The 27,772-nt window shown below is 39.8% G+C and overlaps 2 protein-coding genes across 3 annotated transcripts; one reads left to right on the top strand and one right to left on the bottom strand.

Annotated features, from left to right (window-relative positions):
• Positions 1-186: 186 nt before the first annotated feature.
• Positions 187-13,876, bottom strand: LOC129091635 (zinc finger CCHC domain-containing protein 24-like). The gene is made up of 4 exons (XM_054599325.1): positions 13,489-13,876; positions 12,252-12,452; positions 2,316-2,480; positions 187-1,295 (listed from the first exon to the last, which is right to left on the bottom strand). Exons 1-4 carry the CDS (start codon positions 13,699-13,701, stop codon positions 1,182-1,184), a joined length of 693 nt encoding a protein of 230 aa, XP_054455300.1. The 5' UTR covers positions 13,702-13,876; the 3' UTR covers positions 187-1,181.
• Positions 13,877-15,515: 1,639 nt separating this feature from the next.
• On the top strand, positions 15,516-24,864 carry anxa11b (annexin A11b). Of its 2 annotated transcripts, none has more exons than XM_054598586.1 (15): positions 15,516-15,633; positions 18,483-18,930; positions 19,036-19,073; positions 20,185-20,328; positions 20,441-20,528; positions 20,635-20,729; positions 20,887-21,000; positions 21,240-21,330; positions 21,565-21,644; positions 21,747-21,803; positions 21,917-22,010; positions 22,192-22,287; positions 23,038-23,096; positions 23,226-23,348; positions 23,446-24,864. In XM_054598586.1, the coding sequence occupies exons 2-15, from the start codon at positions 18,492-18,494 to the stop codon at positions 23,503-23,505; spliced, it is 1,578 nt and encodes a 525-aa protein (XP_054454561.1). In that variant the 5' UTR covers positions 15,516-15,633; positions 18,483-18,491; the 3' UTR covers positions 23,506-24,864. The 2 variants fall into 2 exon arrangements, with proteins under 2 accessions (XP_054454561.1, XP_054454560.1); XM_054598585.1 differs by having other exon boundaries at positions 15,517-15,648.
• The last annotated feature ends 2,908 nt before the right edge of the window (positions 24,865-27,772 follow it).

Genomic DNA, 27,772 nt, shown 5'->3' with positions numbered 1-27,772 from the left:
CATCTGGATCAGCTAATGTTGAAAACATGATGTCAGCTATAAGGCCCTGTGTGGACTTCACCATTTCATCTGCCCTAATCCACACTGACACATGGATTTATTAAAAACAATGCTCTGAAAGAAACCAGGAACAAGTTTAAATACCTTTTTTTTTAATACGAAAACATTTTAAGAGATCAAGGGATCATTCGAATTAAGGCACAATAAATGGTGTTTCACACATCTTTAACAGTTATAAGTCAGAGTTTCTGTTCCATTTTCATTTATCATCACACTTTCATTGAAATACAAAGAGCCTCTTAATCAACATGCACATGCAACCTTCCACTTATTCCTTCATGATCTTTGATACGTTCAGATGTGTACTCCTTTTCTCATCATTTCACATACGAGACATTACGACCTCTGACCCATAAAAAGCACTTTGGTGAGACTTTCTAAGCACTGGTTGCTAAAATAGAACTGCTGTAATTTATTCTATTTTTCAGAAAACTAAACATTTCTACCATATTGCATTGTTTTAATAGTTGGAATGACAAACTTCCTATAGACACATACCTATAAAGAATAAATGTTAGTTGGCTAATATATTCCTTCACAAAGGGTAATAATCCAAAAAACAGTAATGGCTTCAAAATATATTCAAAAATGATGTACCCTCCAGTACTGATAATACAGATAATAATAATGCAGATACACACTAATACTGCATATGCTACTTAGTAAAAACTTGTTGCATATTTTATACAGAAACATCATTACATTTAAGTTATTTCTAGAATATACAAACATGTAAAAGAGAATCTTCTTCATCTGGAAACTTATGTTCCAACATGTTAGACATGAGTGAAAACAGACACAGAACTTTTTTTTTTATTCACAGTTTAGGTAAGATTCATAGTTAAGACTTCGAATGAACATAATGAAATTCACATAATGATAACTGAGTAAAGAACAAGAACCCAGCAAATATAAAGTACTCGACTCCATGGAGATATACCTTAAAAAAAAAGAAGAGCTTCTTATAACGAGAGTCACAGTGTCAAAGAGAGAGTCATAAGAATAAAACCGTTAGATAGATTAAGTCCAATAAAGTAAATTATCATGTAAATAAAATATAATATATATCCCTTTTTTTTTTATAAAGCTTTGGAGGAGTACGTAAGGCGAGTAGAGTGTATTTATTGCACGCGGCGGCAGTAGTAGCCGAGGTCTTTGCATTTTTCACACAGGTGCTGTGGATGCTCCTTGCTCTGGTCCGACACATCTAACCCGTCCGGTTTCTCCAGAGGTCGCTGGAACAAAGAAACAGGGAATAACTTATCACAGTTAGAGCAGTAAGTGAAACCCTTAAAAGTCACAGAGACAACACTGAGGACGTAACCTTGGTTTTATCAATGTTTAAGGATTGTTTTTTTTAAATGTGTCTGTTTCTTGCAACAACAAGAAAAGTACATGAAAGCAAAGTGTTTTTTCAACTGACTTCTATTCTTGACAGCACATAAAGTTCTTTAAAACTGATGTGTACAACATCATGAGGCGAGCTAAAATTGACAGAAATTGTATTTCATATTTAAACACTTCAATGAATATTTAAATGTTCTTTTTTGATGGATACATTTCTTTGCTGGGGGAGTTTTGACTCATGTCCTCAATTTTTGGCTATGGCCATGTGGTCACTTCTAGAGTTTGTATCAAAGCTGCACGACCTCTTAATTCTTAAGTACACTTTGATAATCATTTGGTTAATAATTACGCTTTAAACATAAATTGTCACATTGTAGAACTAACTGCACCAAAAACTAACCACTGGTTCTTTTGGCCATCAGATTAACTTGATAACAGGGACAGAGTATGTTAACACTGCAATAAGTAACTGATAACTGCAAGATATTTCATTAAATTGGTTAAAGATTAATCTACAAGTCTTGTATTATCATACGATAGTGATATAATCAAAGGTTAAAATACAGATGAAAACATTTGACCTGCAGCAGTATGACCTTACTACAGTTACACAGGATGTGATTTCTAAACTGCTTAGTTTGGCCCATAGAAAAAACACAGCTCTTGGCCCCAAGGGTCAAACTACAAAGAAATATAAGAACACACAGTCACAAATTGGTTTTCTGCATTTTGATTGCAGTGAGGCTGTGTTTCCCTTAGAGAATTCAACTGAAAACAGAGAGCAGGACCCATTACAAACTTATTGAGTAAGACTTCATCTTGGGGGCCCCTCAGCTACCAAGCAGCCATCCTAGTTAGCTGCTTCCTTCTGTGCTTAGGACGTATATGTAGGTCGGATGTAGTTTTACCTGCTTATGAGGGTAAACGTTGATGTGGCATTTGATACATTCTTGTCCCATGTTGGCCCAGGAGTTCCCGCTCATCCACTTCCTCTTGCATTTAGGGCATTTATATTCACCGAAACACCTCTTCTTTCCCTGGTACGGGGTCAGGCCTTCACCTTTGGGTCGAGCCTGAACAGAAAGACACAGCAGGGAACAATTTTTACATTACTGAGCTTTTGCAACCCACTTCAAGCTTTCTACAGCTTCAAATGAGACATTTCTCAACATGTAAACCTCGACAGCTTTGCAAACATTTTGGCTTTTTCCTCTCACCACCGTTAAATCAGGGAGACTGACTGACCTATTTGTTTTCTTTGGACGGCAGCCAATTCAAAACTCTGCGTGATTGGAACGGGAAGTGATAGCAGCCCTGTTGGTGGTCAGGAGAACCGAGTTTATGGAGTGGGTTTGTCTCAGGAATGAGACGATTATTTATGGTTTCTGTCAAAAGAAGTTAAGGAGCTCATTCGCTTTAATGCTTAATTAAGGCCGTCCTGGAAGAGTGAGCCACATATATAACAAAGGGACATTCTCATCTTAACTTAACTAGAGAATGACAGTGTATACATTTAGAAGAACCTGTAGAAAATTCTGTAGAAGAAAAACTGAAAACATTTAAATAGTTTGTTGTCAAAGTTGGAATATATTCATGCTTAAAAAAATGCTAAATGTGAGATTGAGAGTATTTCTATGGCCTCTCACAGGCTCTCAACATGGCGATGCTGAGCAGGCGGCTCGTAGCGAACACTGCAAAGAGCGCTAACGGTGTAAACTATGACGTAAGTGCTGACAGAGCTAACGGTGTTTGCCTGAGGTGGCAGGGCAGGGCAATGCAACGACTGCCAATGAGGCTCGATCACATGCACTGACATGCACTAACATGCGCTAAAAGCATGGGCAGCCAGCCAACAATTTTACCAAATCCTGCTAAAGCTTAGGCATGACCCGCCCTACTCTGCCTCTGATTGGCTAGTTCTTGTTGGCTTTTTTGGTTGGATTGGTAAGGTGAATGCATTGGTTAAGGCTATGGTAAGAATATGAGGCCAATCAGAGGCAGAGTATGATTCGTGATATGTCAACCCATGGAGTTCTAAAGAGAACTGGATGCAGCGTTAGATAGCACACATTCATTCCTATGTAAGTTGTTCACAAGCGCATGAAGATAAAAAAGTTTGTCTGTCCGAGTATAAAATTGCCTCGATCTTCCAGCGATCTTCCTCATCCATGGGGTCAAAACATGAATGTATGAAGAGAACTGGATACTGAATCTGAGGTGTTACAATGTCACAATGTAAAATTGTCTTAAGGGCCAATGTGTAAGTGCCTTAAACTTGCATTATTTCTAATAGCCAGCAGGGGGCGGCATATGGCTGCAAAAGACATCACCTCAGTAAGCATAAGTCTAAATCGTTATTTTCAAGTCTTCATCAATGGAATGATGTTCATTATGTAAATCATGGTCCCATTTAGAGTATAATAGATGATAAAAGATTTTGTCTGTCAGATTAACAAGGATTCGCAAAGAAAATCATCTCGTCTTTCTCCGTTCTGGTAGTTGTCAGTTTTCCTTAAAACCTTGACCCTTTCACAGTGTTTTCAGTTAGTTCAAAAAAAAAATGTCTACTTCAGCATTTGGTTGTTTTTAGATGCAACCTCAAATGCCAAAAGCAAAGATGGCAACGGCTAAAGACCAAGATGGTGACAGCCAAAAAACTTCAGACTTCTAAAGACCACAAACCAATGGGTGACGTCACGGTGACTACGTCCACTTCTTATATAGAGTGTATGATGTAAACAAAGCAAGGAGAAGCCCGGATAACAACACACACAACCTCATTCTCTGCTCAGGTACTCCACTTTATCTTTACATAGCAAATAGTTGAAACTGCTATATGTACGCTCTGAATCCCTCTGAAGTAACTTGTTGGAGAAAAAAGAAGGAGTCTCTTCTTTCCCATTAGAAATGAACCCCCTCCCTCCAGCTGTGTTCCCAAGGGAACGTAAAGGAGGCCCCGGCCTGTGGGGGGACCAATGGGAGAGGCCTCCCTGCTATAGGACAAATACCTAAAGCTCTCAGTCATCCCTCCCAGCTGGCTCCGACTCACCAATCAGGACATACAGATCCTAGCAGGGAGGAAATAAAACCCAGATGAACTCTGCACTTGTATAACATGACAAAAATCCCAAACCCATCACAACGAAATCATCTCGACAAGACTGGTTTAAATTAAAAGCACCTCGGCTGGAAAGTGGGGCAAGTCAAAATTAAGACCGAATCTGCACCACCAGAGGGGTTCATGTCAAATCTTGTTTTGATTTCACAGCAGGAACATATGTCAGGCTCAAAACTTCTTACAGATCATTTTATTCATTTCCCGGACTACATGTGTTTAACAAAATATGTTTACGGTTCCAACAGTCAAGGGTCTGACTGTGAGGGCCACGGTGGAGCATTCTGAGGTATGTGTTTGCATCATTTAGCCACCATGAGGCACTGTGGGAGGTCACTTTTGATGGCAGCCCTGTTTCCCGAGTGCCTACATGGAGAGCAGCCAGAGCATCATCTTCCTGAGGGAGGAAACAGCTTTCATTCTGCAGAACAAGCAAAACAAACTCTACCTAAAGTCCAGAGCCCACAGGGCAGCAAAGGGCACGGCACAGTCCCTAGTTTCCACCGGTCTCATCAAACATGTGACACTCACAACCGGTAAATGAAAATCACACTTATGACCCGACTGGATGCTTTTATGGAAAGCAGGAAAGTTTGAGTGAAAGCACAAATCCATCATCAAGCCTTCTGCACTCATGACACAACCAGTTTATTTAACACACCTAAGAATACTTTTATTGTGTGCCTTGAATAAACATTTGGGTAGTTATTAATTAAATAAATATTATTGGAACTAAGACACTGCACTGTGTCTATATCACAATATAGCTAATTTGTGAAAAAAATCGTAAAGTAGTCAAAATGATAACATTTTACACCTACAGTAGGCCTATAAAACATTTGTTACTTGTTACCAAAATGCTGTTTGAGGTACTTTGTAAAACTGTAGCATGATTTGATGATACCATCACAACACTATTTCACCAAAAATGGTGCAACAGTCCCGTGGCAAAAAATGGAGAATGTATTCAATCAAGAATGTAATTCCCAAATTTCACGTAAATCCATCCAATAGATAAGATAAGATAGGAACTTTATTGATCCCACGCTGGGGAATTTCAATTGTTACAGCAGCTCAGTAGTCAAAGAAGCAGAGAAGAAGAAACAAGTGATTGAGTGAGAAGTAAAAAGAGGGCACAATGTGACCAAAGTGGTGGACCGACCAACATAGCCATCCCCGAAGCTACGCTGCTAGCATGTCTAAAAACAAAATGGCATGATGTTTTAGTCTTGGTAAAAATGTTGTTTTTGGACTAACATTTTCTTAAAGCTTTAACTTTTCGTTTCACACAGCTAACAATCAAATAGGCAGCACATGTTCTTCTAAATCAGATTTTGATGGAAGATCTTTGCAGCCTCAAACCATCTGTGAGAAACCATTTCGTTTGAGACAAATAGATGTTAAATTCATTTTTATTTATGTGCATTACGACTCATCCCAACCAAAAGCCATAACTCCAGTTGTGTAACTGTAACCACCCTCAGAGTGCTCACAGCGATGCGAAGCCAGATTTTAAGTCTGTAGCAGATAAGCTTGGCCCCGGTCTTTGCAGCCTGGTGAGAGAGGCCCAGTAGGTTGGCTGCCTCCCCCTGCCATCATCTGGAAACCATCAGGATAAACAATGAATGACTCCAAATCATCACCACCCCCTCCCCCTCCTCTTCCTCCTTTCTCTCTCCCTCTCTCCCCCCACTTCCATTGCCCCATGAGACGCTCATCCTGAAGAACACAGCAACACCAGGCCTGTTGGATACCATGTGGTCAATTACTCCACACTAACAAACCCGCAGTGCTCTCTCCCCCTCTCTCTCCCTCGCTGGGTTTAATTTGTATCAGTCCCCCACAGCATCAGGGAGAAGCCCAGCTGTTACCAAAGCAAAACAACACATTACTGCCTGGACCGGAATCCACAGCAATAGATCTCCTATGTTTTAAAGACTCCTGCGTCGACTTAAGTGATACTTTTCATTAACTTGTGAAATTGTCTTTTAAATTCTTTTAAAGCAACAAATTGATGACTTGCCATCTTTCAGGGCAGCAGAAAAGCTAGTTTTGTTCATGGAAGACCATTAGTATTGCATCCAAAGAGATGTGAGGAGATTGGTTGTGTTATTGATAACACTAATCATTCAATTTTTGGTTATTTAAGAGGCATTAATGCCAAACATTCTCTGGATCCTGCTTTTGAAAGGTGGAGATTTACTGCTTTTCTCTGTTTTATATCACTGTAAAATAAATATCTTTGGGGTTTGGAGGGTTGGGTTGGACAAAAGAAACTATTTGAAGATGTCACCTTGAATAATCGTTGTTGTCCTACATCCAAGAAATTCAACTTTGTTAAGAAAGTGGCCAAAGTGGACTATAGGTTGGAACTTTAAAGTGAAGAGACTCAGAAGGCTGTCTTTGTCATGATGCAACGGATACTACTGTTGCTTTATATTTGAAACTAAAGTCCTGATGATACACTTCAAACATAATGCAGAATTTATTCAGACTGTATTGATTCATTTGGATTTAATGTCACAGTTGTCATGAGGCAAAAAGCAAGCGTAACCGAGAATATTCGGGAAATCCAGCCTCGGTCTTTATCTGAAGTATTACTTTCACAGACACATTAGATTATGTTGACAGTTAAGTCACAGTTACTGTAAATTAATCTGTAATCCTTTCACGCAGCCTTTCTGCAAATCTTGCACATCTGACATACTGAATGGATTAACCTTCCCCCTCTCCAAAACAAATATGATTAGATAAAAACAACTGGAGGCCACACAGCAGATGATTGGTTTTCTATTTTCCAACATGGCTCCCCAGATTTTCAATCTTGCATCAATCCCATTGTTCAGAGCATGCAGAGGGATTTCCTCACACGCAGATTCACAGACATTATTCTTCTCAGCATCAGTTTCACGCACAGGGCTGCTTTCACGGAAGGAGGATTATCGACCAATACACACTCTGCTCCATCCAGAGTCTGGACGGAGCTGCAGTCACACAGCTGTAAACTGGTGTTACGTTTCACAAAGGGTGAGTGACGGGGCAGGTGGCCTGGCAGACAAACAAGAAATACAACAGCAGAATATTCCCAACTTCAGTTCAGAGCAAAGCTGAGCGAGACTTGATTGCATTGTCCTGTTCAGGAATTGGTACACAATAACACAAGAGCATACAACTCTGCAGTCACATTTTGAAGTTGATAAAAAAAGGAGGCACAACAGCATTTCACAGCATCTGATGAAGAGTAGATTGCCATGCACCTTCATACACTTCATACCAACCTCTACTCAACCAAATGTAGACTTTTTGCTAGCAATTCGTGTGAAAAAGAATCCAATAAAGCAACATCACTACTTGTTTGGTTTAGGAAGGGATCGTGGTTTGGGTTAAATAACTAAGGAACTGGCGTTATCTAAAGGTTGTAGTTAAGGTTATGACAAATAACTCAACATTGACTTCTGGTTCAGAACATGTTTGAAAGCTACTTAATGGTCCAGGTCAGATTGGTTTTGAAACTGCTGTTTCCAAAGTCAAAAATGTACTTTGAATTAAAATAATACAATATTTTTTTATATATAATAATAATATATATATTTTTTTTATGTAACAAGGTACAAATAATGTATAACCAAAGATGTGATACATTATATTCGGAGCCACAGAGTGAGAGAGATATAACATTTCTCCCACATTTCCTCGGGATAACAAAAGTGATTTCTCTTGAAATCATGCGACCACGTACAAACTGACTTCTACAGCATTCTTCTCCCGTATGTTCATTAGCTTTGAGTAGAAGACAGCCACTGTTTATCTGCAGCAGTCTATCTACCCCAAATACCACGGTTTGCTCTATCTTGCTCATCCTCCTCAGCAGATGATCCTGCCAAAAGCAACAGACAGCATACTGAGGACAGATAAGAGGTTTATCACCAGTGAAAACAAAAGGACCAAAGCAGTAGTAATCAGACAGTGTTGCTTGAGATTCACCAGTTCCACATTCAGCGATGATCTGTATCGCTCCACCTGAAGTACAATTTCCAATCCAAAAACAAAACTATTTGTCTTTATCATTATTTGAACAGAGATATCAGCAGAAAAGATTCTCTAAACTTTTTAATGGATTAAAAAACAACATATAGGGTTTTAATAGCCAGACTGTTTCCAGTCTCTGTGCTAAGCCAAGCTTGCCATTTCCTGGCCGTTGCTCCTTATTTAAAGGACTGATATGAGAGTGATATCAATCTTCTCATCTAACTCTTGGCAAGTATGTGAATATCCATATTTCCCAAAATGCTGAGCCATTCCTTTCAAGACTCCTGCAAGTATTTATTTTTATATTGTGGTGTTTTGTGGATAAGATGTTAGTCTAAATGTAGTCTGGAGGTTTTCCTGCCTGATAATGGATAAATAAATCCAACGGGAAGTGCTGAGGCCCGTTGAATATTATTTGATGTGAAAGAAATGTAACATTTTAAGCTTATTCGCTTGATGCTTGATTGAAGAGTAAAATAAGTTGTTTTTTTTACACCATTGTCATATTCTTCCAACTAGCTTAGCTTAGCACAAAGACTGGAAAGTAGGGGAAATAGTTAGTCTGACTCCTTTCAAAGTTCACAAATTAACACTTTGTATAAGTACAAACAACACATTTTCAGCCTCCCAACACCGAACCGGCTATGAATCATCTTCTGCAACTTTTAAGAGTTCCTCTTTCCAAAGTAATTATCAAGGCCGACTTCTTCCTTCAATTCAGACCAGATCAAACTTTAACTGTGGGGACATACATCCACTTCCTGTGCTACCCACTGTTTCCAAAAAACAGACATCTCTGGGCAGCTGCTGTCTGGCCCTTTAAACGAGTGTCCGACAGCCGCTCCTCTGCACAGACGGAGACGGAGCGAGACGGAGATGACTGCAGCCAAGCAGAGCTGAGCGAACAATACGGCCTGACTTCCTGACCTTTGGTTCCATGGCCCCTCTGGAGAAACAATGCACTCCTTATTTAGCCCAAGCTCTTCCCACCATACACCCATGTACTGTCAGCACACTGTCCCTAGTGTATTCTCTTTACAGTAACCGGGTTCAGCTACTTAATTGGCGAAGGGTCAATAAAATGCTGTGACCCCTGGGTTAAAGGGTGAAAGGTGTAAAACTTGCACACACATTTGATCGAAAATGGAAACAGGTTTGTAATGAAAATGATGAAGATGATAGATGATTCAAAGATGAAGACACAAAGTGAATGGCAAGTTGGATAGTAAGAAATCAAAAGTGTCCCAACAGTTTGTATTTGTAGAGCTAAAAATGCCTCAGATTCCAGCCGACAAGAACAAAAAGAAGTTTGTTCATTAGTTACAGCTTCAGAAGAGCGTTTAACTGAAGAGGCCTTTTGTAATGACAACGGCCCCGCAATCATCGCTGCGGGTCTGAAATATTAGCAACACATGATAAAATCTGACATCATCTTTCTGAAGCAGAGCAAGAGCGGCAGAGAGCCAGCCGGCAGAAATGGTTTCCAGATTTTGCACATTTTAATGGGCGTGGCTGCAAAGAAGAATTGTAAATATCCCGGAGTAATCCTTTGACATCTTCACCCTCTGGTGAAGCTAGAGTGACCCAACTCTCCACTATGCTGTCAACAGGATGTTTACCACTTTCATGCCGAGCACAGCATGGATGGCATATGTAATACCTTTCAGTATGGCTGCAACTCAAATGCATGGGCTCCTCCTTAACTGGCACTTTTCATGAGTTTTCATCACCTAAGGCCTCCACTGAGGTACCATGTGTTTCTTTATCAAAGAAGCAGACTTTTTAGAGTTGACATGGGCCCCATTCCACCCAGAGAGAGGCTGTTAAAGGCCCCGCACACCCACTTCCTGTGTGCTTCTTCTCTCATCTTACTGAGCCGTGACATTCTTTGATTCCTGTCCACTGCAGCTCCAGTGCAAACCAGTCAGCTATGGACGCCCACAACAAACAGTCCAAAAACAACTTGCTGCTGCTTATAAGATGTTTTATACCACTCCATAAAAAACAGCTTTTAAACAATTGATTTCACAATGCTTTGATGTATGCCTCTCTATTCTTCATTTGAATGAAACATGCTGTGTAAAAATGTACAGCGGTTTACCTCTGGTCAGTTTATACAGCAAAGAGGCCCTAAATACTGACATATAGTCAAAAATAAGTGGCAGTGTGTTGGTTGTAAAGTTGTAAAGTGGTTAAGAGTTTCTTTCAGACATTTTTTCAGACATATTTCTAAAAACTAACAAACAAACCGACAATAACACACACTTTCATTGCGTTCGTCCAGGTGTGCACAGATGTGAAAATGTTAAGAGCATTAAGCTCACAGCAAATTATTTTCTCCACATTCCTCAAATTCCTCTACTTTCACTGTTGAACTGCACCAGTGATGGAGGTGACAAGCTCTCATAGACCAGGCTCAGCAGGAGAGTGATCAAAATGTGGCCAAGGCAGCAGTGAGATGTTAGACGTCTCTTCCTACTCTTCCTTTTTAGTAAAGGGAATCTTTTGGGACGTATTCAATTGCTTGCAGAGAGTTAGATGAGAAGAATGGCCCCCCCCTCACGTCTGCACAGTAAATAGCTTAGAAGCTTAGCATAGGACAAAGACTGTCCAAAAGGTAACAAAATCCGCTGTACTGGGTTTTGTGGACGGTTACGTGTCTTTGAACAGAGCCAGGCTAGCTGTTTACAGTCTTTATGCTAAGCTAAGCTAACATGCTTCTGGTTTCAGCAACATATTTACCATTCAGAAGTGAGAGTGGTAAATCCTCTCATTTAACTTTTGGCAAGCAAAAAGTGTTTTAACCCAAAATCATAACTGTGTTGTAGATAAAATATATGAAATCTTATAGCTAACTAACTAACTGATCCATTGCACCAACGTCTAATGTTTTGAACATTACCCCCCTATTGTGACATTTGATACTTTAAATAACATTGTACAACTTCACTTGGCATATTTAGTGGGGCAGTATGTCTTAAGACCTCTGGCACAAATGAACTAAAACTAGACTGCCAGAATATCACTAAGTATTATTATCTATAGAATGATGGCGCAGCTTTCACGCTAGCGGATCCTCTGTTTGCCTCACAACAGAAAGCAATTACATCTTATAAGATACCTTTATATGAATGACCAGTGAAAGTTTACCAACTATTTAAATTTCTTCCTTTTTTGTTACTCGCTACTTGCACACATCCTGTCCATCAGTCATGTGATTATTTCCATTTTATTATTTCCACCTAACAAATGTCAGGCATTTCCCTCTGAACATGATCAATGAGGCTCCGCAGCTGCACATAAAGCAGTGGTAATATTTCTCTCCTGTTTGGAGTAGAGGTCGTGCCCAGTTTCACGGAGAAACCTATCGTCTTTCATAAAGGCCGGCTCCCAGATGCAATCTGGCATCTGCTGCTCATTACCAACCTGCGGTGGTACATCTAACTTAAATATGTGCTGAGGGATCTATTTTACACTGAAAAAAAGAATGCAAACATCATATTCTTACATGGAATCTATAGTTTTAATACCATTCTTTTGTTTAAAGCAGTGAATAATCTACCTACAACTAGGAGGAAACTTCACGCCATGATTTGTCATCTAATATGTTCTTTGAAACGCATTAAACAGCTCAAACAGCCTCCACACTGCACAGCAGTTTCAGCCTCTGACTGATACACAGCATTACTGACTGGCTCACCTGAGGGCAATCTTTGATGTAGTGGCCTTTATTGAAGCAAAGGTGGCACAGGTAGTTGGGCGGCGGCCTTTTGCTGGGTTTGCGTGCCTCGGGGGACAGGGAGAGGTCTGAGAAATGGTCCGCCAGAGAGCTCAGGCCGTCCACGATATTGTTGAGGGACCCGTAGGGCGAGGAGCTCTTGTAGAAGTTGTTGTTCAAGGCCTGTCAGAGAAAAACATTATTGTTGTGACTCCACAATAAAAGATTCAGGCAGCATGGCAGTCCATCACCCTGATTGATTCTCCTGTTTGTGTCTCCGACAGTAACCGACATTATTTAAATTCTGCAGATGTGCTGCCTTTACTGCATTTACACTGTGGGCCAATAGTGTCCGTTTCCTCCTTTCAGAACAAAATGCCTTTGTCATTCGTTCTTCTAACTTGTTCTATTGGCACGGCACAATCAGCATCATTGTGCCTCTGGAGGAGACGGGTGCTATGGCACCGCAGGGGCAAACATGAAGCACAGTTTGCAGACACTGGCTGTTTACTCTGAAGGCATCACAGAAAGAGAATTGTGATCAGATGCATATGCACATTGGTGTTGGTAACGTTCTGCATAAGACATAAAACCGTTTCATGTCTTTTGCATGTAGCAGTTACAGAATGTATTTGTGTTGGTGTCATTTTTATAGTTAGAAAGTGGTTTTCTAAGTAAAAGTATAGCAAATTATGATATCTTTATGCCTGTATATTAACAAAAACTCCCTTTTTAATGATTTATGTCCATTTTACTTACTTTTCCTAATTTTCAGTATTAAAATAAGCAGCACCAAGCATTACTGAGAGAGCACAGCATACTCCTCTGACCAAGCAGAGCGCAGCCAGGGTGAACTCTAACATTTTTTTTAAACTTGTGAGAGGTCTTTCTCAACCTGCCATTCCCCCTCCGTCTGCACACTGACACCAGAACAGTCTGAACACACTCAGGCACTATACCAGGGTACAAAACACACATTCATGCCCTACCCACTAACCACAGTGAGACCCAATGAAGGCATGCAGGTGAGGTTTACTGTATGGGGAACACAAATAACCTGGAGTGAATATGTGTGTTTAATATGCATCTTAGAAGAGAGCTTTTTGACATGCAGCATTAGAAAAAAAGATTAATGAGTGTGTGCAACAAGGCATGAAGTTTGTAAACTACCATGCAAAGTGTAAATCACTTCAGTGACGTAACATGACATGAATTCTACCTCACTCCTCAGATGGAAGAAGTTGTTGAGATAGTTGGCACTCAGATCAGCTGCGCTGCGCTTGGAGATGTTCATGTCCAGAGGTGAAGCGTCCAACTCGGCTTTGAACGCGTCAAAGTTGCTGCTCTGAGTGTCTTGCAAAGACATGTAGACCCAGTTGAGCAGCTGTGCAGGTTGGTACACGGGGGCACCGCTCTCTATGGCAGACATCATATTGGGTTTTGTTTTTTTTGGAGGGCTGCGCCTCTTGGAACAGCGCCGTCAGAACCGCCGGGTTTTCTGGATCACACAACTTCTTTCAGTCATCCCCCCTTAAACCGGCTGGATGGGTGTGATCTCTGCGTTCACCTGGAGGAGCCCTGGAGGAGCCCAGATACCGGGCGACAGTGGAAGCATGAAGCGCAAAAGCCTGAATGCCAGTGGGAAGCGAGCAGCAGCTCCAGCCACGACTCTCTGGCTGCGTCACAGCGAATAGGAGGTCCAACATGAGTCTGCATCTTTCTGCTTAACTGTTCTTTACATGTTTAGCTGCAGAACCTGAGAGTGACGCTCACTGTACAGGAGGCAACTATATGGTCCAAAACTAAGTGTTATCTAAGGGGGGGAAAAGAAGTGTAATGTTATTAATATAGACCCTTGTGAGTTATTTTGAATGGGTAGTTATTTCATTTTAAGAAAAAAGCACAGAATAATGCTATATAACAGGGCATATTTACCAAAACAGAGTTTGCAGTTCAATTTTTCTGTCTACTGTTTACAACTGATTAATGTATTCTGGTTTGTTGAGCATTTGTTTGTTTACCACACATCATTCCATATGTGTTCCTAATAGATTGTGATGCAAAGGACTGATGTACAGTACCAGTCAAAAGTTTGGACACACCTTCTCATTCAACTACTTTGAAGAATGTAAAAATATAAAACATATTCTGGTTTGTTGAGCATTTGTTTGTTTGCCACATAATTCCATATGTGTTCCTTCATAGTTTGGATGTCTTCAATATTAATACTACAATGTCCAAACTTTTGACTGGTACTGTATATAAGTATAAAAAATTCAACAGAAAGCAAAAGAAACTGTCTTAAACTACCACAACCAAAGAAACCACAAATAAATACACTAAACAAATATATAATAATTAATAAAACAATTAAATAAAAGTGGACAAAATAAGGACAAAACTGTGATAAGTTTAAGAGACAATAAGAGAAGGATACAGATGAATACTGATGCCACTTTACACATAGATGGTAAACAAAGTCAATGATGTAGTTTATATCTCAGTTATACAGTACCAGTCAAAGGTTTGTTCACACCTCATTCAACTACTTTGAAGAATCTAAAATATAAAACATATTCTGGTTTGTTGAGCATTTGTTTGTTTACCACATAATTCCATATGTGTTCCTTCATAGTTTGGATGTCTTCAATATTAATCTACAATGTAGAAACAAAATAAAGATAAAGATAAAGAAAAACCATTGAATGAGAAGGTGTGTCCAAACTTTTGACTGGTACTGTATAATATAATGTTTTTAAGTTTGTTTTGATTGCAGTGATGCAGTAAGAGGAGAGGTAAAGGGAGAGATATGTTACACATCATACACAACGATGAAATGAAATAAAATAAAAAAGATACAACACTTCATTCTCGTGCAGACTGTCAATAAACCACCCTGGTTGACTGCAAATGAAAAAGGCTGCGTGGACTGCTGCCACCTAGTGTGTATGTGTTGATACTGAGTGTTTAACCTAATTCAAATATCAAAATGGACATTAACAAATGTAACATTTTAAAATATTTGAATTCCCCACATAGGATAGGGACTACATAGTGAAAATCAAAGTATTTTTTTTTTTTTAAATATTATGGTTAACAAGATTGCGCAACAGTTATCCACAATGCCATACCCGTGACATCACCATGAGAATAAACATAATCTCTTCTTGACAAAGTGTTTGATGGAAATAAAAAACACCACACACACACAGGCTTCCTCTCCTTCTCGGTGTGGAGGGTAAGTAATAACGGAGCAAAGGTTATTATTGCAGGACGGAAGCAGCGGTGAGGACCCACCCACCCACCTCCGGGGCTGATCTCACCGCTCCCCTCGCTCTCTGCTCGGTCTCTTCCTGGATCTCAAGTACGTAGCGAATAAGTAAGTATCTCTAAAAAACTTATGTGTGGTTTTTTTGGATTGTAAATAGCCACGATTTTTTTTTTTTCTCCAAGTTTTTACATTGCGAGTTGCAATAAACTAAAACCATAAATCCAGCGGCATGTAGTGAGGAATGTAGGGAATTAGCCTCGCCTGGTTGGACAGACATACTGGAGGAAATTGCTCAACACCAACAACATTTTTTTTCTTTTTAATATTAAAAGTATTTCAATATATGCATCTAATGTGTAATGTGTCCCCTCCTGCTGTGTTTGCACGGGATGCAAAATGTGAAACAGTAATTTATTAATCCGGGAGTGTAACGTTTACAGACCGCAGGGTTTGGACAAACTCTTGGATATGAAAGATGTTTGCGTGACATTTATCATCAGTGAGATAACGCTAGGTATCATGGCATATAATGGAGCCTGCTTATCATTAAGTACTGTACAATCCTAGAGTTACAGCTGATTTACGAGTTGAGAAAAACACAGGCCTGTGATCCTCTGTCAGATTAATGGATGTAGCGTTTTAGTGGAGGCTGCTTTCAAGTGCTCTCCGTAAAAATACGCAGGAAGTGTACTGTGCATTTAAATAGGCACCATTAGCGCTGTGACAGGACATCTAAATAAGTGTAATGCAAAAATATGATCAGTATATGACAGTAGACATATATTTGTTTCTAATATGCTTCCGTGCGTAATGGACATCGGGCATTTCAACAAAGTTCTTATTTTCTTTAAAAAAAATCCAAGACGAAGAAAATACTAAATTGTTTAATGTCGTTAACTGCTGGAATGATTATGTTGTCGGTTTAGTTATCACTCACATACTCGCAAAACCTTGCTCAACCCCATTCTTTGGGTCGTAAAATGCGTGGTGGGATGGAAATACTGGTATTTACGATGATACTTGAAAGCGTCATCAGTGCAGGCCCATTGTACAGCAGTCCTAAAGAGAGGACTGGAAAGCAACAGAGGCGTGTCAACAATCACACGCCCTTCATGAAGTCACCTCCAGTACTCCATGATGCATCTTTCTATTCAGAATAACTCAATCTAGACTTTAACCACAACTAATAGATCTACAGTACCAGTCAAAAGTCTGGACACACCTTCTCATTCAATGGTTTTCCTTTATCTTTATTTTTTTCTACATTGTAGATTAATATTGAAGACATCCAAACTATGAAGGAACACATATGGAATTATGTGGTAAACAAACAAATGCTCAACAAACCAGAATATGTTTTATATTTTAGATTCTTCAAAGTAGTTGAAAGAGAAGGTGTGAACAAACCTTTGACTGGTACTGTATAACTGAGATATAAACTACATCATTGACTTTGTTTACCATCTATGTGTAAAGTGGCATCAGTATTCATCTGTATCCTTCTCTTATTGTCTCTTAAACTTATCACAGTTTTGTCCTTATTTTGTCCACTTTTATTTAATTGTTTTATTAATTATTATATATTTGTTTAGTGTATTTATTTGTGGTTTCCTTATGGTTGTGGTAGTTTAAGACAGTTGGACTCTTTTGCTTTCTGTTGAATTATATATATATTTATATACAGTACCAGTCAAAAGTTTGGACACACCTTCTCATTCAATGGTTTTTCTTTACTTTTATTTTTTTCTACATTGTAGATTAATATTGAAGACATCCAAACTATGAAGGAACACATATGGAATTTGTTAAACAAACAAATGCTCAACAAACCAGAATATGTTTTATATTTTAGATTCTTCAAAGTAGTTGAATATCACAGTTTAAAAATTGTAAAACATTTTTTTTAGTAAAAAAGTCACCTATATTCTTCAAAGTAGTTGAATGAGAAGGTGTGTCCAATCTTTTGACTGGTACTGTAGATAAATCCGATGTTTACACCTTGGTATCTTTGTTTGTCTGTAAATAACTTTTTAAAGAAGTCGTCGAGCCACATATTTGACTTTGTGTAACATTCAGGTACTGTTACACTGTAAGGAAGATGGTACAGAGATGGTTCTGCATAGCCTCGGGGTCTTTTGTTGTAAAAAACTAAACAAAATAACATGTTTTTTCCTATTTTCTTGTGTGCCTGTAAACAAAATGTATTTACAGTCTTCTTGATTATAGCTCAGTACAGCTTACAGACCTGCAGCTGTAATTACTATTTTGCTTAGATAAGGGACGACACAGAGGCACCTATACAGTTGTGTATTTCCAACAACAACTCTTTATTTTAAAGTTTTTGTGTTGGTGTTTTTTGAGAAATGGGAAGGGAAACTTTAACTCTGTCAAAAACAATGAGCATACACTTTTCATGTTAAGGATCAGGGCATATGGAAGTGGTGAATGTCTGTCGTCATAACGGTTCTACTGCAATTCATTGACTTGCAGTAGTTGTGGGCAGAATATTTTATTACGATGTACCAAATGGCTGTAGGGTGAGAGGTTTGAATTTCGGTTTCTGTTGTTTCTAGAGAACTGGGAAAATGTCTAACTCATAATAGAGGGCTGTTTTTTTTTTTTTTTTTTACAGAATTGTTAATGGTATTTTTGCTGATATTGCATAGCTCCCAGTTCAGTGTTTAAAGGTTGGCCTTTTGACCTAATAGTTTAGGAACTAAATAGGGGACTTTAACACGTCCATGTTTGTATTACCAATCATAAAAAACATGGAGACTGAGAAAGTAAGGAAGTACATTTAAACCGACCATTTACTGGAAATAAAAAATAATAATCCTGTGTTCCTTTTTAAATGGTTCCTGGAAAAAGGTACTTAGGTCAAACAGCCATATGATGACCCTCATACTTCACTTTAACAAGCCACAACTTCATGTCACCCCCAGGTTCTGAAGATGAGCTACCCAGGATACCCACCTCAACAAGGGGGATACCCACCTCAACAAGGGGGCTACCCACCTCAACAAGGGGGCTACCCACCTCAACAAGGGGGCTATCCACCCCAAGCAGGCGGCTACCCCCCAGCAGCAGGCGGCTACCCACCAGCTGCAGGCGGCTACCCTCCTGCTGCCGGAGGCTACCCCCCACAGGCCGGCGGATACCCACCTCAGGCCGGCGGATACCCACCTCAGGCCGGCGGTTACCCACCTCAGGCTGGCGGATACCCACCTCAGGCCGGCGGTTACCCTCCTGCAGCTGGAGGCTACCCTGCCCCAGCTGGAGGCTACCCAGCCCCAGCTGGAGGCTATCCTGCCCCAGCTGGAGGCTACCCTGCCCCAGCTGGAGGCTACCCTCAGGCAGGAGCAGGAGGATATCCCTCCATGCCTCCAGGAGGTGAGGCTCCAAGATAGTCTTTTGAATTGTTAGGATTTACATGCATCAGACTTCTTCTTTTAAATGAATTGCGTCATGTATGTTATGTCAATATTGTCTTTGCAGGTGGAGGCTGGGGTGCAGCACCAGGCGGCCATGGAGCGGTACATACATTCTTATCTCACTCTTAAGTAGCCACGTCCACACTAACCTGTTTTCAAATGAATCCGCATATCTTTTTCTGCGTTTGCACCGAGCGTCCACACTACACAGCGTTTTAGGGCACCGAAGGACGGATAAGTTTGAAAACGCTCCCGAGGACGGAGAAGTTTGAAAACGCCGCGTTTTCCTGATAGTGTGGATGACTGAAAACGAAGAAGTCCGAAAACGATGACGTAGGCACCGGCGTTCGCTATTTGATTGGTTCTTAGCAGTTATGACGTGTCATTCCCTGATTCGTCACCCCCTTACCACGTGACCCCTTTCCGTAAGAGAACAACAACAACAGCCTTGATACCGATCGCCTACCAGGTTAATTCAACATAGACATAGCACAGGTCACCCATGGCAACCTGGAGGGGGTTAGGTCTTTGGCTTCAGCTGGAATCACCTGTTATGGAGAGATTAGAGGGGCGTGTCCCGCGGCCTTATCAGCCCTACAGAACGGACTAATGACGTACTAGTGTTGACCAGATGTATGGACCCATAATCTAGTAAACTTAGTTTAATGACTGTTCATTTAAAGTACATGTGCTGTCTGTGTGGGAGTGATAGAGTTAGACCTGCAGTGTTGTAACTAAGCTTGAAAAATAAAACTTCTAAAAACTTCCACGAAATGTGTCTGTTTAGAGTTCATGGAGGAAGATTTTAGAGGAAGTTCTTAAGTATCAAGCACGACGAGTATCAAGAGTAGTGTAATCGTAGTATCTGTACCCAAGCAACCAATGTACTTCCTGTTTACACCGGCATGCGCATGCCCAGTGTATGTGAATAGTCACGTGATATTCGTTTTCAGGGGAGCAAGTCTGGACGCACATCATTTCGAAAACGATGCTGAAACGCACGTGTGGACGGAGATCTGAAAACCCCGTTTTCATGTGAAAACGGGTTAATGTGGACATGGCCTAAACCTCTGCGGTGCCACACCACTAATAACATAAGGACTGACTTCAGCTACATCTCTTGTTTGCTTAAATCACATTATCTCCTACTTAAACTGTATCTGCTCTATATGTCACCATGGACTTAGCACTTACAGCTGTACTCTGTTTGCAGCCAGGAGGAGCTCCGCAGGGATACCAGGGTGGCCCCGCCCCAGGCCAGCCCATGCCAAACTACCCAGGAGCCCCCGCAAATCACCCCTCAATGCCTGGACATGGAAGTGGAGTTCAGTCCCAATCTATGGGACCTGCCATTTCTGTAAGATGCATTCATCTTCATCATTTAACTCATTTCAAACTATGTTCCAATGCACATCCAGCTATTGTGCAGTGTTGTATCTGCTAATGTTTTATTTATTTCTTTTTCATAGAAAGGGTACAGAGGTTCTTTGAAAGACTTTCCAGGGGCTGATCCACTGAGGGATGTTGAGGTTCTTCGCAAAGCTATGAAGGGTTTTGGTCAGTAAATGGTGTTCATTTGAATATGCTAAGTGTTGTCACGCAACATTGATGAGTATTGTATTTGCTCAGTCCTTGAATTGATCCTGAAAAATATTCTGAACAGGCACTGATGAAAAGGCCATCATTGAACTTCTGGGAAGCCGTACCAGCAAGCAGAGGGTTCCAATGGTAGCAGCCTATAAAACCACTTATGGAAAGGTACATTTTGTAATATATACATCCAGATTTTTGGTTTGTTTGTTTTTAAAGTTGAAATTCATATTGTAATCTGTTGCTAATCACTGGCCCTGTATTGCAACTATATCTAGGCTGACCTCGCTCTCATGGTTTTTTTGTTTTGTGTGTTTTCTCTTAGGATTTAAGCCACGATCTGAAGTCTGAGCTCACTGGAAACTTTGAGAAATTGGTCCTTGCTATGATTAAGAGCCCTGCACACTTCGATGCATCTGAACTCAGAGAGGCTATAAAGGTTGGAAGTTTGAGTTGTCGTCTCAGCAAATGCTTCAATTTTGGTTTTGTAGTCCAAACTGCATGTGACTCATCATTTCATAGGAAAATAAGAGCAAAAATAACCTCTAAATGCAAGTTAAGGCCAGACAAGTTGAGACTTGAGTCATGGCAGATGAAGACCTCTGACTGTTCACCGTTCTTACTCTATGCAGCAGGTGTGTCTTTGTGTTTTACTGATGCTATTCTATATTTTTGCAGGGCGCAGGAACTGATGAAGCTTGTCTGATTGAGATTCTTTCATCACGCTCCAATGCAGAAATACGTGAAATCACCAATATCTACAAATCTGGTGAGTTCTTATCTTGAGGTTTATATTTTCTTTTTATTCTTTTTATATATATTTTTTTATATATATATATATACACACACACACACACACGGTTGTGTTCTTATTGTAGGTAGTGCAACTACCCTTTTATTTGTGCTTTGAAAATGGATTGAGAAAAAGAAGTATCTAAACAAAAGGCAAATATTATGCAAATGAATGCATTATTCTAAAAGAAAAGCCACACCTTCCTTCCAGAATACGGGAAGAGCCTTGAGGACGCCATCTCCAGCGACACCTCCGGTCACTTCCGCAGACTCTTGATCTCTCTCTCTCAGGTAGCTGCTGCATGATTACACCTGATTCATAAAGTTTTGACTCTGTCATTGTACTCCGCTCATGAATGCATTAATAAACACGACATGCCTTACTCTATCTAGGGAAACCGTGACGAGAGGGAGACTGTTGATGTCGCCCTGGCCAAACAGGATGCTCAGGTACCGGTTTGAAGTTGGTTTGCTGTTGTAACATTCTTGGAAAGTAACTAGCAATTCATGTTCCTTGTTTAATTTGTGTTTTGTGTGTGTGTGTGTGTCTGCGTGGGCGACAGAAACTGTATGCTGCTGGGGAAAATAAAGTTGGAACTGATGAGTCTCAGTTTAATGCCATCCTGTGTGCTCGCAGCAAGCCTCACCTCCGAGCAGGTGTGTAATTATTAACTTCCACTAGATTCTTTTTCCCTTCCTCTATTGAAGTTCCCCGCATGACCTCTGTTGTTTCAGTGTCATTACCACACATGTTGACCTTTTTTAAATACATATTTCACACATGTTTTTCCAATATTATGACTGTAACTGTCTCGCCTGTGATTCTTGTCCATACTAGTCTTCCAGGAGTATCAGCAGATGACTGGGAAAGACATTGTGAAGAGCATCTGCAGTGAAATGTCTGGCAATGTGGAGTCTGGCATGGTGGCCGTGGGTACGTTCTTTGGGTCTCTTTTTTCCAAACCTCAAAACATGTTGAAGCTTTAAGTATATATTGAAGTCATTCGTCAAGATGTTTGTCTGGACTGGTTTTCCTGGAAGGACTAAAAATAGCATGCTGATGCAAACCGGCTGCCTATTGACCAAAATACCTTTTTAATACTTGGTATGATTTGATAAAAGCAAAGTTTGCAAATGGGGAAAAATGTGAGAACCACAGCTGCATCAGAATACAGTTATTGATAGATGTTCATTTTGCAAGTTTAATAAAGTTGTATAAAATGTCATTCAAAACCACAGAGTGCCAGCCGTTTGAGATGGTCATGTTTGTGCCTACGTGCAATCAGAAGATCAGAAGATGTGGTTGCTGTTGCGCAATGCATTGAAGTTATTTAAAATAAAATAAAAAATAATAAAAATTGGCACCCAATCACAGGAAATGAGTCCGGAATACGTTAAAAAGTCTTAAATATATGGAAGAAAATGAGTGGAGAAAAGAGTTTTTCAGAATTTATAAAATGACAAAATATACATCCATCTTTCTCTGGTGTTGTTATTATTCCTGCACTGAGTTTGAATGTACAGTGTCAGTGTCTAATGTTAACAATGTTGACTCTTCTTCTCTTTTCATTAACCTCTTCACAATGTGTTGTATGGCCCCCTTAGTAAAACAAAAGTGTAACAATTGTCTGCTTTTGTTGATTCATACAAAACTCATCTGTTTACATCTGCTTTCTCCTCCTAGTGAAATGCACCAAGAACACCCCTGCCTACTTTGCAGAAAGGCTCCACAAGGCCATGCAGGTACATCATCACATTGTATTCTAATTATCACAAAGCAACTGTTTCCTGCCCTGACATTATTGTTGGGAGTCGGAGGAGAAGATGTCACTGCTGCAGTCAATGAAGTGTGATGTTGTGATGTGTCCCCAGGGAGCGGGGACCAAGGACACAACACTCATCCGCATCATGGTGACCCGCTGTGAGGTAGATATGCTGGACATCAGACAGGAATATGTGAAGACTTACGGGAAATCACTGTACATTCACATCTCAGTAAGTCCCACTCAACCATGTTATTCTGACAATACACAGTTTTTCCTTTTCATGTACATATTTTTTAAAACTATGCTGGTTTTGCTTCGTTTCTCAGGGCGATACCTCCGGCGACTACCAAAAGTTGCTGCTGAAGCTGTGTGGAGGAAACGACTAAAAGTGAAGGAAGAGAACCCTTTATCAGGACAAAATATATGTCCAGACTGAAACGATGTCATAGGACCATATATCACCTCTGATGCATGCAGTTTAAGTTAGTTTTCCTATGGCAACAGTCAATCATTATTTCTTTTTTATTCTCTTCAGTATGTTTAAAACACGACAATTTCTTTTTGCTGTTGTATTGTTGTAAGTGATTGCCAAATAGTCCATATATATTCATATCCAGATCTTTTTTTTAAAGATGCATTAGATAACTTTAGAAGCTGTACTTAATTAAGATGTTAACAAAAGAATATATAACTATACTAACTCAATTAAAGAATAGTATTTAAAATGTCCAAGAAACTGCTAAACTATAATTATCATTAAAGAAAGTCTTATTTTGGAAGAACAATAGAGTTTCAGAAAAATCAGAAATAGGCAACTGTCCCGTTTATCTAATATACAAAGTACACATACAAGGATATATTTAGAAAATTACTTTCTAAATTTATATTTTCTGTGTTACTCAAGTAAAGTTAGCCTCAACGCCCAGCATTTAAACTGTGTGCAAGTTACTATAAACAAAGTTGCGTGACACTACTATGACACTATAATCAATTTATGCATGACTTCATCGCACACAGATTAGATTTGATCATTTAATGCTTGTTAAACTGGCCACAATGAAATTATTAATAAGAATAACTAATTTTTGATTGTAAGAAACAACATTCTGCGAAAGAGGCATCGCTTCTATGTGTCCATGTGAACTAACCAGAACTTTACTCCTGCATGCAAGTCTATGCAATTTAGCTTTCTGCCTTATATCAGCTTTACACAACTCTTCTGTGTGGTTCTTGAAAATGTAAACCCTTGCAATCATTGTTCGCCAATTACAGACAATGTTTTCTTCCTGTACGCTGAAAAGCCAAAGCCTAAAGACAAATGAATTTGTGCCTTTTTTTTGGTCAGGGCTGCCTTGTAAACTGTTCAGAGCTAATGGATGTTTAACTGTGGTTTATCTCGCAAACAATCTATAATCATAGATGCACGATTGCAGAAATGTAATCCTTCTATTGTTAATTTCTCATTATTTTTTTCCTGGAGTGTCTTTTACCGGTTCGTATGTTTTACTGCCAGTAGAGGGCTCCTGATTCACACAAAGTGTCATCTCTAATGTGTGCTGCCTGAGAGGTTGGCTTTGAACCTAATATGTATTGCACTAAGTCTACTTTGCAACCATCCTTGTAACATAATAATGGTTGAATTTCAATGGATGCCTTATTAAGAGTTCTAACATTTTGCCATTTGATAGTTTAAGTCTCACAAACAGCCACTCCTAATTTCATTAAAAAAAAAACATTTTGGCATATCTGGATTGTCTTTGTGAAATTGGATCATGTGTTTTGCATGAAACATTGTCTGGATTTTCCTGCTCCGAGCCAGCGCACAATGAGCGATTTGCATTTCAAAGGCAGCCTCATTTTTACCACCTTGGTTGGTATTACCCCCCCCCCCCCCCCCATCATCCTCAGAGCATCACAAACTGCACGTTTTGCTAAAAGGTGCAAGTAATGTGGCTTAAATAAGTGAAGTCTCTGTGCTTTGCTGTATAATCTGAGAGAGGGAAACCATGTCCAGGTTTGCTCTGAAGCTCAAGTGATATGGCAGAGAGAGCTTTTCTCAAGGCTATAAATAGTGTCCATATTGGAGACACGGATGTCCTAAAGTCTTCTTTCTGTTGTGCTCACTGGCCTCAAAGTGCAGCCTCAGAGGGGCCGTGACGGGGAGACAAATGGCCGAGCCGCACTTCCCCATACACCTTTCTCACTTCACTACTTTTCATACACGCCTAAAATGGAAAGTCCCCACCAGCCGGGGGACAGAGAGGGATGAATATTTGATGTTGGTATTTGTGTATTTTCTCTCAAACCCAGACTGTTTGCCGTGATACCACCTGAAATATATAGGTCAAGAGGAAATCAGTGGGGCCTCGCATTTGGTTTGCTTTTACTTTCAGAGACAAAACAGAACACTTCCCTGATTTCTAGAAAAAAAAAAGTGCTTTAATTATTTACATGTGGACTTGCTGCACTCTTTCTGGGGCTTGAATACACTTAGATACACACATGCAAGGGATGCACTGTCTTAATGGAGACGGTCAGTGCCTATGGGAGTTGTGCCAATCGACAGCATCTGGCTGAGTCATCGGTATCGGTGGTACATGGGAGCTGTAAAGGTCAGCCTTTAAATCAGCCTTAACACTTCCTATCATAAAACTGGTGCTCTCTTAAATGACAAAATAAAGGGTTTTTTTCTTGAGTTTTGAGTGACTCATCGGAAGAAAATGTAACTTAAATCTCATATCACAAAATGATATCAAATAACAATTGTGTGTTTCACTGGAGAGTTTATTTAAAAACTTTGATCCATGTTTTATCAGCATTTTCTTGTTTTATATGGTCATTTTGAAGAAAGCTACTAACACAAAGATGAATATTAAAATATACTTAAATCATCCATTTTGACAACTGATAGATTTTACTATCATCTGAAAATATAATTCTAATTTTGTAAATCTATAGAGAGTAGTCCATGTTTTCCTTAATTCACATCCCCATCACTGGCCTCTAATGTTTATACTGTCTCATAGACGATCAGTAAAAGAAAGCGTTGGCTAAATTGTTGATTTGCAGTGGATTTTCTCCAGCTGTCCAATGAGGAAAGTGTGGTGAGGAGACATTTGGTTGCCAGGGACATAATCCCGCTTTAAACTTCATGAGTGCATATAAGCAAATTACAAACCCGGGGATTAGATGAACAACACATAATGAGATGCAGCGGCAGATATCACTATCCAGCTTGCAGAGCTGCAGCCTGCACGGCTTGAGCTTCATCCCCTGATATTTGACAAAATAGGAGAATAAAACCCGTCCAACCTGTTCCTTTTATTTATGTTTGCAGTCTGCAGACGACCAGCAGCAGACTGCAAACATACAGATCTGTTAGAAGTAATAAATGACTCTATAAATGCCTTAATGTTTTCACTGCATGTGTTCGAGGGCTTTATGGGTGTAAGAGCCCCTTGTTTCAATCTATGTGTGATGGTTTTAGAAATTTGCATAATACCTAAACATTCCAACTGGTTTTCTTGGTGAGCGCCGAATGGATTTTCCCTGCAGCAAAACTGAAATTAGGTGAGTTGTTACATAATCACTCACATTGTTAAAGCTGTGCTGAACTTCATGGGAGGGGAAATGTATAGGCACAGAGTGTACGGCATTAAGCTTTAAAGCCAGTCCCTGTGCGCAGTAGCTAGCTCCAGATGAGAGTCACAATCCTCATAAAGGCAATACACTGAAGCCCCTTAATAATACAGAGCACTGTCAGCAATTATGCTAAACGAGCTCAAAGATCCCCACTTTCAGCTTCTCTGCAGTTCAGCCGCTTGTACTGAGGCTACAGATAAGCAAACATAGATGATCTTACGTATGATTTAATTGTCTGCGTTTACATAATTTGTTTCTTAAAGATATCAGTCTTATGTGACGTCAGCCTCCTTAGAGATCCGATGGATTATGTGGAGAGAAGAAAGCTCACAGATATGTCAGGGGACAATCCAGATGAGGAACAGGCCACTATATGATCTGGAGGTGTACAATCTGCTCTGGGAAGAGATTAAATCATGAAATAAAAGCTCCGGGATTTCCCTTATAGTAAAATAATATCTGGCCTATTCAGTGAACAGATGAGACTTTTGGAAGCAAAGATCAAATCAATAAATGAGTGATTTGTAATGCTGTAATATTTACACAACTGCATTACTGTAAACGCTGTTTACTCAATTTCCACGCTCATGAGCAGTGGTTCACAATTGTTTTGGCTGTTTGTGGCCCCCTAAAATGTAAACTTGTGAGTCAAAGAGTATGGCCTCAGTGTGGACACGAATTGTGATCAGTTTAACCAGAGAGCGATTTTAACCTTTTTTGCTTCATTAAAGAATACTAGGGACCCAAAATGTAAAGTTTTTTTTTACAAGAATAAAACAGAAAATAGTGAAAAACGTAATCTTATGTAAAAAATATATCTTTGTAATTTCTCATCTCTTTATTCTGCTTTTTGTCCTTCTGATTTATGTCGAGACCCCAGGTTGGGGGACCACAGTAAAAATAACATTTATGTAACATTGTATCACATATACAGATATACGATAGGACAATGATCAAACTCATCACTGTAAACCGCTAGTACACTTTACATCTTTATAAGGAATACTGGAA

The sequence above is a fragment of the Anoplopoma fimbria genome, chromosome 5, assembly GCF_027596085.1.
Source record: "Anoplopoma fimbria isolate UVic2021 breed Golden Eagle Sablefish chromosome 5, Afim_UVic_2022, whole genome shotgun sequence".
NCBI classification, from domain to species: Eukaryota; Metazoa; Chordata; class Actinopteri; order Perciformes; family Anoplopomatidae; genus Anoplopoma; species Anoplopoma fimbria.
This window is presented reverse-complemented; position numbering and strand designations above follow the sequence as displayed.